Raw genomic sequence first — 14485 nt, 5'->3', positions numbered from 1 at the left:
GTGGGCCAGAGGGATAGTATCAGAGGTAAGGCACTTTCCTTTCATGGGCCACGCTAGGTTCTTACCGGAGCATCACATATGGCCCCCTGTTAGCACTGAGAGTCATCCCTGAGCACAGAACCAGGAGTCATCCCTGAGCAATTCCATGTGTGGATGGCGTGGTCATTCCTGTCTTACCTTGGTGGTCTACTGCTATGTACATGGAGTTAAACAGTTATTCTCTTCAGCCCTTAGAAAAGCTCCTGTGATTACTGAAAAGGCTAAATATTTCTAAATAAAACTTATGTTTATGAGAATCTGCTTATAACTTTGATAATTTTATTTATAAGTTTGATTCCATAGGTTTAAAACAGATGACCTGGTTCACATCTGTTGAAGAGTATATGGATAGCAATATGGATTCAAAGCAGGAAAATAGTTCTGATAGGAAAATCTTATCTGCCATCATGAACAAGACAGTTGTTCCTCGACTTACAGGTACTGCCTTATCATCTTGATAAAATTCAGTTCTCTTTGGCAAAATTTATCTTCTTATACATATATTGAATGCAAAATGCAATAATAAAAATCAACATTCGGAATCTAAGTTGCTTGCCAAATACTTATGGAATATTCATTTACCACACTGCCGATACTCTCAGCCTTTTAGTATTGTGACATTATCATTGTTTTTATAACCCCTGAGTCATTTGTTAGTGGCTATCCCATTTCCTATTTTATGTATTTAATTTTTCCTTTAACTTTTCTCCAATGTTTCTTTTGTTTTTTCCCCTCAAAAAAAAAAAAAAAAGAGAGAGAGAGAAAGGCTATCTTGCGTATTCTTTGTATGCAGGAGACCTGGGTTGAATCCACATCACGATTCCATGAGCACCACCAGAAGCGACCCCCCCAAGTTCCATACAGGACTCCAGTTCCCTGACATCTGCCTCTGGCACTGAGGAACACTTAGCATTTGTGCTTCAGTCTAAGCCTTGGTTTACTTAAAGTTAGGGTTGATAAGGGCCTGTGTCTCTGAGACTAGAGCTTGATAATAAAGTCTCCAAAGTGTTTCGGTAAAGATCAAGTCACCAGCTTTATATTGCTTCCCAGCCAACCCGGTTAAACCTTAAAATTTTTCCCAGTGTAATTTGAAATGTGGTGATAGGTTATACCATAAAGTTACTATTTTCAAGTAGCTTGTATGCCCACAATGTGGAATGTATATAGGCATGCAAGTAGAATGTATGTGCCTCTTTTAAGTCCTTTCCTGAAAACTTCAAGTGCTTCACTTATAATTAAATAGTCCCTCAAATGAATGGTTTGGGGGCAGCATTTAGTGGCTCCCTGGAGTTTAATGATGATGAATTAAAAGTATATTACATGTTTTTTAAAAAACTGTCTTTCGGGAAACAGAAATGAAGGGAGAGTAAGGCAGAGCCGCTCCCAGATTAGGGAGGGAGCCCCGAGAGGATTGCCAGTATATTACACTTTAGGTGCATTGTCATCCTCACACTTGGTGACAAGGTGGTCCTTTAGCAAGCCAACTTCAACAAAGCCCCCAAAAGACAAGGAAAGGAATAATATAAGCAAATGCATAATGGTTATGATTGACAGTGGGTTTTCAATCACATGAGGAGAAAGTGTTTTTGTGTGATAAGCAAAGCAGTTTAAATAAATTGTGTTCCGTGGAAATCTTTGTTTCAGACTTCGTAGAATTCATATGGGATCCTTTGTCAACCTCACAGACGGCCAGTTTAATAATGCATTGCAGAATGATTCTTGAGGAACATTCCACTTGTGAAAATGAAGTTAATAAAGGCAAACAGGTAATAATTTCTGAGGTTATTAATTTCTTTATTTGTTTAGAAGTAAATATGATTTTATTAGAAACCCTTGTTTACAGAATATGCACATGGAGTAGTTATGAGGAAAGCTTTGAGGAAAAATATATTTTTGACTCTTTCCTTTAGATGAAAAAATAGGCCTTGATTTTTTGAACCATCTAATAGAATCATTAATTAAAGAATGAATATGCATGTAATAAAGCCCAGATTATTACTTTCATTCTCTTCAGCTATTTTTTCACTCAGAGTCTTGCATATGATCTCATGTCCCAGTCAGCCACCTTTTATTTGTAAATATTCATTCTACCATTATGAACAGGAATAAATACATTAGTGAAAATCATTCCATCCAGAAGGGAAAAACAAAAGAATCATTATCTTTGTTCTTTCAATAAAAGTCTAGTGGCATTGTTATCTTGCTTTAACAATGATCCTAAAATTAGGTTTATCATCATTATAGTAGCTGGTCACTTATAATCTGCTGGAGTTAAGAGCAGTTGTCACTAGGAAGTTGAAGTTCAGTAAGAATAGAGTTCCATCTAACTTGATCTAGGATTGAGTTTTATTGAACATAAGACATAAAGAAGAACTTTTTATAGAGGCTTGGTGGTAGATTGTTGAACCTTATCTTATTATGGTACTCTGCTTTTTTATTATTCTGTTTATTGAAAATGCTGCATATACATTCAGTTACATTAGTAAAGTAGTTTATATGAGCCTTAAGAAAATGAGAGAAGCTGAAAGACTTAAATACCCAGGATAGAAGAACTGAGGTGGTTAAAAACCAAGGCAACACAGTATATCACATGTATATCCAGATGCCTTTTAGCCCTTGGAATTGCTTTTATGAAGGAGAAAAGAAGAAAAGGCGGACAGTGGTTTGGAGCTGCCTTCTTGGAATTTGTAATCTTAAATGAAATAAGAAATAGAATGGGTACAGTCCAAGTTTTATGACAAAGGCTATTGTTATTATGAAGAATGCTGCTAGATCTAAAAATGTTTGTGATTTTTATTGGCCAGAGTTTTACATTAATAACGATAACTAGTATAAGACATATAAATGTTAGCATAGCTTATAAAATATTTAGTGGATGCTTTTTGGGGAGTGGGGATTAAACTTATTAGGATCGTGATAACTGCTAATATGCTTGTTTCAGATCCAGATTATCAGCCAATATGAATTTAAGTTTATTTCTATAGTTTATAGAGTAGTAGTCAATGAGCTTGATGATAATAGAAATGAGAGCATTTGTGATGTGGGAAGGATACAAACCAACAGTTTTAGTATGGGCCCAGTAAGTTATTTAGCTTAGGACTTTGTTTCCACTTGCGACACTCTTTTACCCAAGCACTCTAACCCTGCTATATAAGTATATAAATTAAGTATACAAATCAGACTTTTATTGACAATAACTCATATTTTAAAGCAACCTCAGTATTCACTGGAGGTCATGACCCACAGTTTAAGAAGGTAGGATTGGACTCACCTCATCTAGTAGGCTTTTGGCTTCTACCTACAAATCTCAATACTTTGCATTATATGCCACATGTATGCGACTATTTGTCCTTATCTCTGATAGGAAAATAAAAACAGAGTATCTTCTATATGCTTGTGACTAAATATTTTGGTCCAAGCTTTGTTCACTGTCCTGTATTTGGTTTGGCCCCCCAAACAGTGCTCCGGAGGCTGCCTTCAGCCCAGCTGGCAGCAGTTTCAGTACAGCACTGCTTTGGGCGTCAGGTGTCTGGCTGACCCTGCAATTCTGGGGCTGGGGTCTCATGTACAGCCCCTTGCTCAGGCTGGCAGTTGCAAGACCTGCACCCACACCCCTGCGCTAGGCATTTGGAATCAGGCTGCTGTTTGCTGTTGGGACTAGTTTTAGTAAGCTCAGCTCAGTTCTGTAGACCAGTTCTCAAGCTCTGTCGCGTTTGCCATTAGTTATTCCCTTACCCTGGGTTCTTTCTATCCCGCACATGAGAGAGACCATCCTTGATCTCTGCCTCTCCTTATGGCATGCTTTGTCCCTCGTGATTTCCTCCTTCCACTTAATCTTACATCAAGTCCAGCGTATCCACTCTTTCTACATGCATTCCTGTAGGAAATATATACAAGAACTTTTATGGAACACCATACTAGATGCCCAGACGAGAAACTCCCTAAACGCCTTATCAGTAGTATTTTTGCAGTAGAATGCTGCAGGGCAGTGAAAATATACAGCTGTGGTCTTAGTCCAAACCCATGGTTATTTTAACACCTGTTTCTTTTTGTTATAATTACATTTGGGGGGTTAAATATATTTCCACCTACAACTCTCACTGATACTCTTAAATGTTTAATAATAGGATTTAATTAACTCCATCATTTCAAGAATGAAGAAGGCAGTAGAAGATGACGTTTTCATTCCTTTGTATCCAAAGAGGTAAGAGCTATTCATTTCTGCATACGGGGAATAGTCATTTGTAGATTGTTTAAGAATGGAATACCAGGCTGGAGTGAGTAGGAGGCTTGCCTTCCATACAGCCAGCCCCAGCTCTGTCCCCTGCACCACATACAGTCTGCCAAGCTCAGGGGTAAGCCCTGAGGGCAGAACAGGAGTGAGCCCTGAACACTAAGTGTGGCCCCCTCACCCAAAATAGAATGTAATGTCCCCCAAAAAGGTAATAGAAAAAGGGTTATTATTCTCAAAACACTTGTTCAGTCTACCTTTTGAGATATCGGTAAGGTTTTAGCTATGTCTCAATCTCCTCTGCTGTTTGTGATGCTGGCATGAGGATATAGGCTTTGATTTGGTTTTTTAATGTATTTCCAGGAATATAAGTAGAAAGCAGAGGGTTGTGCTTCTAAGCAGACTCTGGAGCACAGAAGCACAGGTTCACCACCTGATATTATACCATCGCCCTTCCTATTTGCCACTCTCCTTGTGTGCAAATAGGCATTAGATTAATGCCTCCCTATAGGACATTAAGAAGATGCACAGCACACTCAGAACAGTGCCCGATACGGAGAAGGCAAGCATAACACCCAGAACCTCACTGAGGAGCCAGCAGCAGCTTACCTTAAACTATGAAACAAAGTAGTAGTTGATGTGCATTCATGCATTTGCTAAAAAGGTAGAGTTCTATAATAGATGATGAACTGAAGCAATCCATGGGGTATTCACAGGCTGGAAGAGCTTTAGACAGGGAAAAGGTAGGAGTGTGTCTAAGGCTTCTTGTTCATTTGAATGATGGAGATGCCTGAAGGCATAAATTCTGCGCCCTTGAGGTTGGTTTGGTAATGTTTTAGATAACAGATTAAAGTATGAGTGTATACTTGTAATTTTTATACTAAAATGAAGCCTCATTCTCTCCCATTCCTTGCCTCATCTACCTGTCTTTTTCCCTTCCTTCACTCTACACATACATGGTAATTAACTAACACTTAAATTACTGTTAGTAATTTTTATCATTCCAAAACTTCATGCAATTAAATACATAAGCTATATTTTTATCCTTCCTACATATAACAAAGCAAGTGTCTGGTGAACAGTTGTAACCATTGTTCTTCCTGTTTTTAATTTAGTATATCTTTCAGATACTTGCTTATCATCACCAATAATTAGCACATTTCTTTTTAAGCTGCATAATATGCTGTTATACAGGTTTATTGTGATTGATTATGTAAATAGTAAAATGATATAAATAACAATTCTGTATATGTATGAGTATATTTACAGAAAGCATTTTCAGAAATGGGTTTTGGAGATTAGAGCATGCATGCATTTATAATTTTTGATAAATATTATCAGAACAGCTCAATTCATATTCCATTAAAAGTTAGTTTGATTAAAAAAAATCCTTTTAACTGTATCTGAGAGATTGACAGTTTGTCCATAATTCCCAAAAAATAGAGAAAATTGTATTGGGAAAATTGTCTGCCATGGAGGCAGGGGGAGGGTTGGGATGTGGGGGTATGGATACTGGGGATATTAGTGGTGGAAAATGTGCTCTGGTGGAGGGTTGGGTGTTCGATCATTGTATGATTGAAACTCAAACATGAAAACTTTGTAACTGTATCTCACGGTGATTCAATAATTTTTTTTTAATTAAATCTCAAAAAAAAATGATTAACAGTTGTATTTTTTCTCTTTTTCTATTTTTTTCCCTTTTGTTTCAAATTAGTTCTATAGAAAACAAAAGTTCACCTCATTCCAAGTTCCAAGACAGACAATTCTGGTCAAGTCTAAAGGTAAATAGAAAAATACAAAAATAAAAATATTTTTTCTTTTTGCATCAAGTTTATCAAAGAGCAAAGATTAACAAACTTGTTTTATAAATAATCAGATAATAAACATTTTAGACAATTTATGTGTTTTAAATAATTCATTATAGTACAAAAACAGTCATAGACAGTATGTAAAGAATGAGGTAACTATGCTTGTTGAATTATAAGTAGACTCCAAAATTTAACAGAAAAAACTGTTTTCAAACATTAAAGTATATAAATATGTATTTATATATAATATAAATACCAATGTGTGCTGGAGCGATAACACAGTGGTAGGGCATTCGCCTTTCATGCAGCTGACCCGTGTTCGATTCCTCCGCCCCTCTCGGAGAGCCCGGCAAGCTACCAAGAGTATCGCGCCCTCACGGCAGAGCCTGGCAAGCTACCCGTGGTGTATTGGATATGCCAAAAACAGTAACGATCAATCTCTCAATGAGAGACGTTACTGGTGCCCGCTCAAACAAATCGATGAGCAATGGAATGACAATGACAGTATATAAAATATAAATACCAATTTTAGCTTACCCACAGTTTTATTTTACCCACAATTTTAACTTAACTAATCCCTGGTCTAAAAGGTAAAGGGTGGATTCATTACTAAGTCAGTACCAAAAAGAATGGTAAGTAGATAGGTTCAAAAGACATTTATCATGACGCATTGAAAGGACTTGGTTACAAGTTACATTTGAAGAATGTAGGATACTAACCAAGTTTCTTAACTTTGACAACCTGGGGACTTGTGCAGACATTTTTTTAAATAGTAGAGGGAATGTATATAGAAGAAGAAAAAGTTTAGAGGAAATAAAGATCTATTCTAAAAATAGAAAATTATAGAAATACATGGGGAAAAAGTATAGCATGTATCTAGGTAATTGAACATATGTGTATAAATTGCAAGCGCTACAACTAAAGCTATGTATTTGACTTTATTTGGAACCATAACCCACCACAGAGAAGCTCTGACGACATTGGGTGATGCCTGAGAAAATAGAAACTATTAGAGATGGCAGAGTATATGGAATCTTCAAAGAATCTTCATAGAAATGAAGTGGTAGACAATACCCATCAGATAAGGGGTTGATATCAAGGGTATATAAAGCACTGGTTGAACTCTACAAGAAGAAAACATCCAACCCCATCAAAAAATGGGGTGAAGAAATGAACAGAAACTTTACCAAGGAAGAGATACGAATGGCCAAAAGGCACATGAAAAAGTGCTCTACATCACTAGTCGTCAGAGAGATGCAGATCAAAACAACCATGAGATACCACCTCACACCACAGAGACTAGCACACATCCAAAAGAACAAAAGCAACCGCTGTTGGAGAGGATGTGGAGACAAAGGGACCCTTCTACACTGCTGGTGGGAATGCCGGCTAGTACACCCCTTTTGGAAAACAGTATGGACGATTCTCAAAAAACTAGAGGTTGAGCTCCCATTTGACCCAGCAATACCACTGCTGGGAATATATCCCAGAAAAGCCAAAAAGTATAGTCGAAGTGACATATGCACTTATATGTTCACCACAGCACTGTTTACAATAGCCAGAATCTGGAAAAAACCCGAGTGCCCTAAAACAGATGACTGGTTGAAGAAACTCTGGTACATCTATACAATGGAATACTATGCAGCTGTAAGAAAAAATGAGGTCATGAAGTTTGCATATAAGTGGATCAACATGGAAAGTATCATGCTAAGTGAAATGAGTCAGAAAGAGAGAGACAGACATAGAAAGATTACACTCATCTGTGGAATATAGAATAATAGACTATAAGACTAACGCCCAAGAATAGTAGAAATAAGTACCAGGAGATAGTTTCCATGGCTTGGAGGCTGGTCTCTCATTCTGGGTAACTCAGAGAAGGGAACACCAAATAAAATGTGGTTGGAGGTCATGTGGGGGAAGGGTGAGGCGGGCGGAATACAGACTAGAGACTGAACACAATGGCCACTCAACACCTTTATTGCAAACCACAACACCTAATCAGAGAGAGAGAGAACAAAAGGGAATTCCCTGCCATAGTGGCAGGGTGGGGTGGGGGGAGACGGGACTGGGGAGGGGGGGAGGGATGTTGGGTTTACGGGTGGTGGAGAATGGGCACTGGTGAAGGGATGGGTTATTGAACTTTGTATGGGGGAAGCATGAGCACAAAGATGTATGGATCTGTAACTGTACCCTCACGATGACTCTCTAATTAAAAATAAACTAATAAAGAAAAAAAAACAAAAAACGAAAAAAAGAAATGAAGTGGTAGAGTGACATCGGGGAAATTTAAATAAAGAGTAGTTTCTAAAAATGAAAATAAAGAGTTAAATACCACCAAAGAGAATTAGGAGAAAGAATAAAAATGATGATTGTATCTGACAGGAGGTCATACATAATCTTAGCACCAACCGTTTGAGTAGAGTGAATCAAAATTTGTTACTGGTTGAGGCAGAGAAGAGACTTTCCAAGAAGAGTGAGCGAGATCAACCAAGAGTGTCCACAAGTTATTGTGTATTACTTCAACTGCATGCATGTAAAGTGGATGTAATTACCGATTCAAGCGGAAGGCATAACACTCACAAAAATATCTAGATTTAGAAGAGAGAAAGGCAACCTACTATTAATTTTATTAGTATTTCCCATGAATATTTGACTTACTGCCTCCAGATTAAGTTACAAAAATGAAATTTTATCTATCAGAACAGTGAAGAGTTGGGGTTGGCCTCAGGGCTTCCCTTGGTATCAGTGCTGCTCTTAACAAAGCTCTGGCATTTCTGGGGCACCAGGCGATGGGAGAGGAGGGTACTGAATCAGAAACACTGTGATCAACATTTCAGGTTGATTTGGGTTAGTTGCTCCATGGCTTGGAAGCCGATCTCATGTGCTGGGGCAAATGGCAGGTGGGATAGAGAAGGGACCACTAAGTAAATGATGGTTGGAGGGCTTACTCAGGATGGGAGATGCGTGCTGAAAGTAAACTATGGACCAAATATGATGGCCGCTTGCTACCTGTATTGCAAACCATAACACCAAAAAGGAGAGAGAGAGTAAGAGGGAATGTGCCTGCCACAGAGACGGCAGGTTGAGGGTGGGAGGAAAGGGTGGGGATGGGTGGGAGGGATACTGGAAATATTGGTGATGGAGAATGGTCACGGGTGGAGAGGTGGGTACTCGAACATTGTATGACCAAAATGTAATCATGCAGTTTGTAAGTCTGTAACTGTATATTACGGTGATTCATTTAAATAAAATTAGCACTGTAGCACTGTCATCCCATTGTTCATCATGTTGCTCGAACAGGCACCAGTAATGTCTCCATTATGAGACTTGTTGTAACTGCTTTTGTCATATTGAATACGCCATGGGTAGCTTGCCAGGCTCTGCCGTGCGGGCAGGATACTCTCGGTAGCTTGCTGGGCTCTCTGAGGGGCGGAGGAATCAAACTCAGGTCAGCCGAGTGCAAGGCAAATGCCCTACCCTCTGTGCTATCGCTCCACCCTAAAATAAAATTAAAAAGAAAAAATTTTTTTAAATAATAGAATGAGCAAATAGGTGGATTGGAAAGCAGGTATTTGAAAATTGACTTGTCTTAAGCAGTGGGAGTTTAAGAGTTTGATTTTGACCAACTCTCAACTGGGTTGTATGTAGTCTTCCTTTAGAGCAATGATAGATACTTGCTTGATATTTTCTCTCATCTTAGCTCTTCCACAATATTCTTCTTTGGGCCGGTCTCCTCCCAGATGACACCTTGCTTGAGCTAGGCCTCGGGAAACTGCTTAACCGTTACCTTCTGAGAGCTCTTTTCAATGCCACAGCTGGCCCGGATGTTGTTAAAAAGTGCAGCCAGGTAAGTCACAGAATGATCCTGATTTTACTTTTTAAATTCCTAGAGTAGTACCCACATATAAAAATAAGACTCAAAGGCCAGAAACGGCCTTTAGTGTTTAAGAATTATCATACTGGCTTGAATTACCAGTACAAAAGAAAGGAAAACTAAAAAAAAACCAAACAAAAAAAAAAAAAACCCAATCCATACCTCTCATTACCAATACAAATTTCTAATGAAATTCCAAGACCAATATTTTTATAATACCAATACATTTCTGATAAATACTTAAAATATAAATCTTACAACTGTGTTGTAATTTTTTTTAGAAGATAAATTTTAAAACATTAACAAAACTACATGATTATTGCTAAAACTGGAGGATTGGAATCATTAGGCTGGCTATTTTTTTCCCTATCTTCTGTTTGGTTGGTTTGGGGGCTACACCCTACAGTGCTCAGGGGTAACTTCTGGCTCTGCACTCAGGAATTCCTCCTGCAGGGCTCAGGGGCCATATGGGATGCTGTTGATTGAACCCAGTTCAGCCAAGTGCAAGACAAATAATGCCTTACCTGCTATATTACTAGGTCTCTAGCCCTTGTTCTTTTTTTATTATTTGTTTGAAATTTCTGGTAATAAAAAGCTATAGAAGGAGTTAGGAGATTTAGAAAGGTTTAAGCACATAACAAGAATTAATATCTGCATTCAATAAAAAATTTTTATGAGTCAGTAAGCAATTTAGATAGTCTAATTAAAACTGGCCAAAAGATGTAACAGGCATTTTATCAGAAAAAGGTTTACAGTCTCTAAACATGTAGAAATAATTAATCAGAGAAATTAACTTGTACAATAAGGAGATGATTTGTCTTGTTAACAGATTGTTTTTATTGTTATTCTTTACATTATAATTCTCAGTAGAGTCCTGTGTCCATGTTCTCAAGTGAATCCTGGAGCTGCCATCCATGTAAATGTTTCCCAAGTTTTCTAGCAATTCTGGAGTCTCATAGGAGAGATGGAGTGACCATGTTTTGATATAGTGCATAATAAATCTTTAAAATCTGTACCCTCGGCATAGCAATTTTACTTCCAGAATTTAATTTAAAACCAGAGATGTGTAGATTAGGGGAGAGGGAGGACACTGGAGGGGAGCCATTGGGCCTCCCAGTGGTGCTCGGGGCTTGCTCCCTGACTCAGTGCTCAGGGATCACTCCTTGTTGGCTTAGAGGGACCATATTCAGTGGCGGGAATTGAACACAGGTCTGCCACATGGTGTCCTGCCCACTGTGTCCCTGTATATCTCTCTAGCCCCAGTTTTTCCCTTTTGATGCCAGATCTTACCAACTGAAGCATAACCTATTTCTGAAAATTTCTTTGAATAGTATGCCCTCAGTATTTTCCTGCTTTTCCTTTTTCTTTCTTTCTTTTTAAAGCTTTTTGAGTCATACCTGGCAATGGTCAGGGGTCACTCCTGGCTCTGCACTCAGGAATTACTCCTGGTGGTGCTCAGGGGACCATATGGGATGCCAGGGACCGAACACAGGTCAACTACCTATAAGTCAAGCGCCCTACCCGCTGTACTATCTCTCCGGCCCCTTCTTTCCCTTCTTTTACCTTTCTTTTATACCCCTTTCTGCTTTGAGAGGTTTTTTTTCTGTCACCATTTTTCTGTTTTAAATCAAACTTTCCCTCAGATTATGTGCCACCCACCTATTTAATGCCTATACAACTCTCCCTACTGCTATGTAAGTTAAAGCAATGTATTAAATTAGATCAAAAGCCATATTTTGTTAGTCTAACTTGTTTGTGCAGGTCATATACTTGATCACCTACCCAGTACTACGAAGTGAATTAAAAATACACACTTTAAAGTTGAGTTGAACAAAGTGTTTGTGTCTAGGTGTTTTTAGTATCTAGTTAGAAATTTTGGTTTTTTTGCAGATTTAATGCTCAGAAATGTGTGTGTGTGTGTGTGTGTGTGTGTGTGTGTGTGTGTGTGTGTGTGTCTATGACTTGGGAAAGAAAACAGTTCAAAACTTAAAACCATAATAAAACAGTAATATGTGGCTTGCGTGATTACTGGAGATTAGATTATTAGAAACTTAAGTAATACTAGTATTATAAAAATGAAAAAAAAACAGTTGTATGTTTTGATTAACAGGTAGCAGCATATTTACCAGAAAAATGGTTTGAAAATTCTGTCATGAAAACATCTATTCCCCAGCTAGAAAATTTCATCCAGTTTTTATTGCAGACTGCACGTAAATTATCTGAAAGTGAATTCAGGTAATGATTATTTTACATATATCTCCATAATATAGTTCAAGTGTTCTGTTCACAGCAATTTCTAGAAAGATTATGTTTTTAAACCATCTCTGACTATCTTACTATAATAGATATTTTCATATAATTTTTGTAATCACTATGTCATGTGTATTAGTTCTTATATTTTCAAATGTCAGTCTTCCAAAATAAGCACTTCCAGAAAACCGTATATCAAAGGAAATTTAGGAGTGAAACTGTAAGTTGAAAGGCTGTTATTGAGTAAGGTTTTTAAGTTTCAGTCTGGATACTTGTTAAGTACAGGTCTGTAGCTTGGTGTTTCCCGGACAACTGCTCGCTCTGTTTCAGATTCCTCATTCACAGCACTAGAGGTCAGTGTGGCTGCTTAGTAAGGACAATTGCTAAACCATTTCTTCAAAAGCAAGTGGAAAGCCCGTATTTGCAGCAGTTGATGAGGCTTTGACCAAAATAGCACAATCAATCATTAGCAGCACAGCTCAGATCTACGACAGATTTGCTCTGTGCTTTTATGCCTTTTTATAGTCATTTACATTAAAATCTTCGGGAATACATCCACGAAGAGTCTGTATTTAAAATAAAAGTTTGTAATTATGTGGGGAAGGTAGCATCTGAGTATTTCATGCTATTTGAGACATTATCTTAAGGTAAAATTTTTGGTTCTGATTCGCTGCATTTTTAAAAGAAAATGTTTCATTTAACAGGGATGAAGTCAAGGAGATACTTCTTATTCTGGTGAAAATAAAAGCTCTGAATCAAGCTGAATCCATCATTGAAGAATGTCATCTAGACCACCTTAAACCAGTATTAAAAGATATTTGAATAAACCTTACGGGAAGTTACTAAATAATTTTTTTAAATAAGTCACACTGATCCTATGAAAAGAATTCAATAAAAGTAGCATTTTGTACCCCCACTTTCTACTTTCTGGTATCATAACAGGCTACTGCTTCCGCAACACTTGGAAAAATTAACACACAGCAGCAGCAAGAGTTTAATCATCTATTTCGACTGAACTCTTTTGGCTTCTTTTCTAATTTAAAAGAGTTGGAGAAGCCATGCTCATAGCTGTTTGAGCTTAGGTGAATCTTCTTCCCTGAACCCTAAAACCATCTTTCAGTTTCTTCATTGCAACTCTCATATTTATAAAAAGTTAAAATGGAAATCTTAATTGGACTGTATTACATGGTCGCCTTATCCTTTAATAAATTATTGTAAGCTTCACCTTCAAAAATGTATTACCAATGTCATCTGCCCACTCAGGATGAGAGGTCAATGAACCCTCACTAGCCGGAGGTATTATCATTATTCTTTAACACGCTGCAAACTTAACAGGGTTAAAAAATCTTTGAAATTATTTTGCCTACTCAAGAGTAAATTGTTATTGTTTGTGGCCATTGTATTTTCTTGAGAATATAGATTCATCTCTTTTAATGAATTTTCTAAGTGAAGGATACCAATATTATGCAAGACCTGTGTTATACTGTTGGTTTACTAAGTCACTTCTTGCTAGATAATTTAATGGCTCTTTGTTAGGTGTTTGTCATTGGTGATAGAGAGGAAATAACTTTTTAAGAACTCAGGACATGTGATTTATTTAATCAAGCATTTTTATAATTAAAGTCCAAAATATCAGGAAATTGATTATATTGTAAGATTTGGGTACATGGCCTCTGATATTTATTTCCCATTGTTTTAAATCTGCATGTTTTAATAATTTGCTGTGCTGTTTCTGCTGCAGTGAAGATTCATCAGATGGAATGGAATCTTTTTCAGTTTTCATTATAAAGAATAACTAGAAAATTCAAGCCATTTCTGAAAAGTATTTGGCATTTCAAAACAGTTTTGTGATGCAGAAGTAACTGCTTTTTTTATTGCTACCCTCTCAGGCCATTTCTCCTTGTTTTTTTACACAAATGGCAGATACTTTGTGACATATAAATTTTGTAATATTTTTATTATTAAAGTATATATTTGGAAATTTTCCTCTGACTCTTGCATTTTTAATTAACTCTGGTTAATATGTTCCCTTTTAAACTTGGGCAAAAAGATTTATCTTGCTTTTTGTAGAATGGAACTATTATAAAATGATAGGTTCCAACTTTTCAACTGAATTTTAGTTTGAAACTCAAGTTTTTTATTCATGATATGGGAGTTAAGGATAATCAAAAGCATTTGTGAAGCTTACCTCATTCTCGGTAGATAATCTACCAGACAAATATCATTCATGAACCCTGAAGTCAAAGTTTTTAACATTATAGTAAATTGAATTTGGCAATCAGT

General features: G+C 37.2%; 1 protein-coding gene across 4 annotated transcripts in view; it reads left to right on the top strand.

Moving 5' to 3' along the window:
• Window positions 1–14187, top strand: part of GCFC2 (GC-rich sequence DNA-binding factor 2) — a 37260-nt gene extending 23073 nt beyond the window's left edge. For 2 of the 4 annotated variants that reach the window (XM_055123435.1, XM_055123434.1), the window contains exons 11-17: window positions 330–477; window positions 1684–1805; window positions 4167–4243; window positions 5985–6051; window positions 9779–9925; window positions 12063–12187; window positions 12907–14187. In XM_055123435.1, the coding sequence (XP_054979410.1) occupies window positions 330–477; window positions 1684–1805; window positions 4167–4243; window positions 5985–6051; window positions 9779–9925; window positions 12063–12187; window positions 12907–13024 (804 nt within the window). In that variant the 3' untranslated portion in view covers window positions 13025–14187. Of the gene's footprint in view, window positions 1–329; window positions 478–1683; window positions 1806–4166; window positions 4244–5984; window positions 6052–9778; window positions 9926–12062; window positions 12188–12906 lie in introns of those variants that run through there. The other 2 variants (XR_008627446.1, XM_055123436.1) reach the window with 2 other exon arrangements.
• The last annotated feature ends 298 nt before the right edge of the window (window positions 14188–14485 follow it).

The sequence above is a fragment of the Sorex araneus genome, chromosome X (assembly GCF_027595985.1).
Source record: "Sorex araneus isolate mSorAra2 chromosome X, mSorAra2.pri, whole genome shotgun sequence".
NCBI classification, from domain to species: Eukaryota; Metazoa; Chordata; class Mammalia; order Eulipotyphla; family Soricidae; genus Sorex; species Sorex araneus.
The sequence above is the reverse complement of the archived record's forward strand: the minus strand, read 5'-3'. Positions and strand labels throughout refer to the sequence as shown.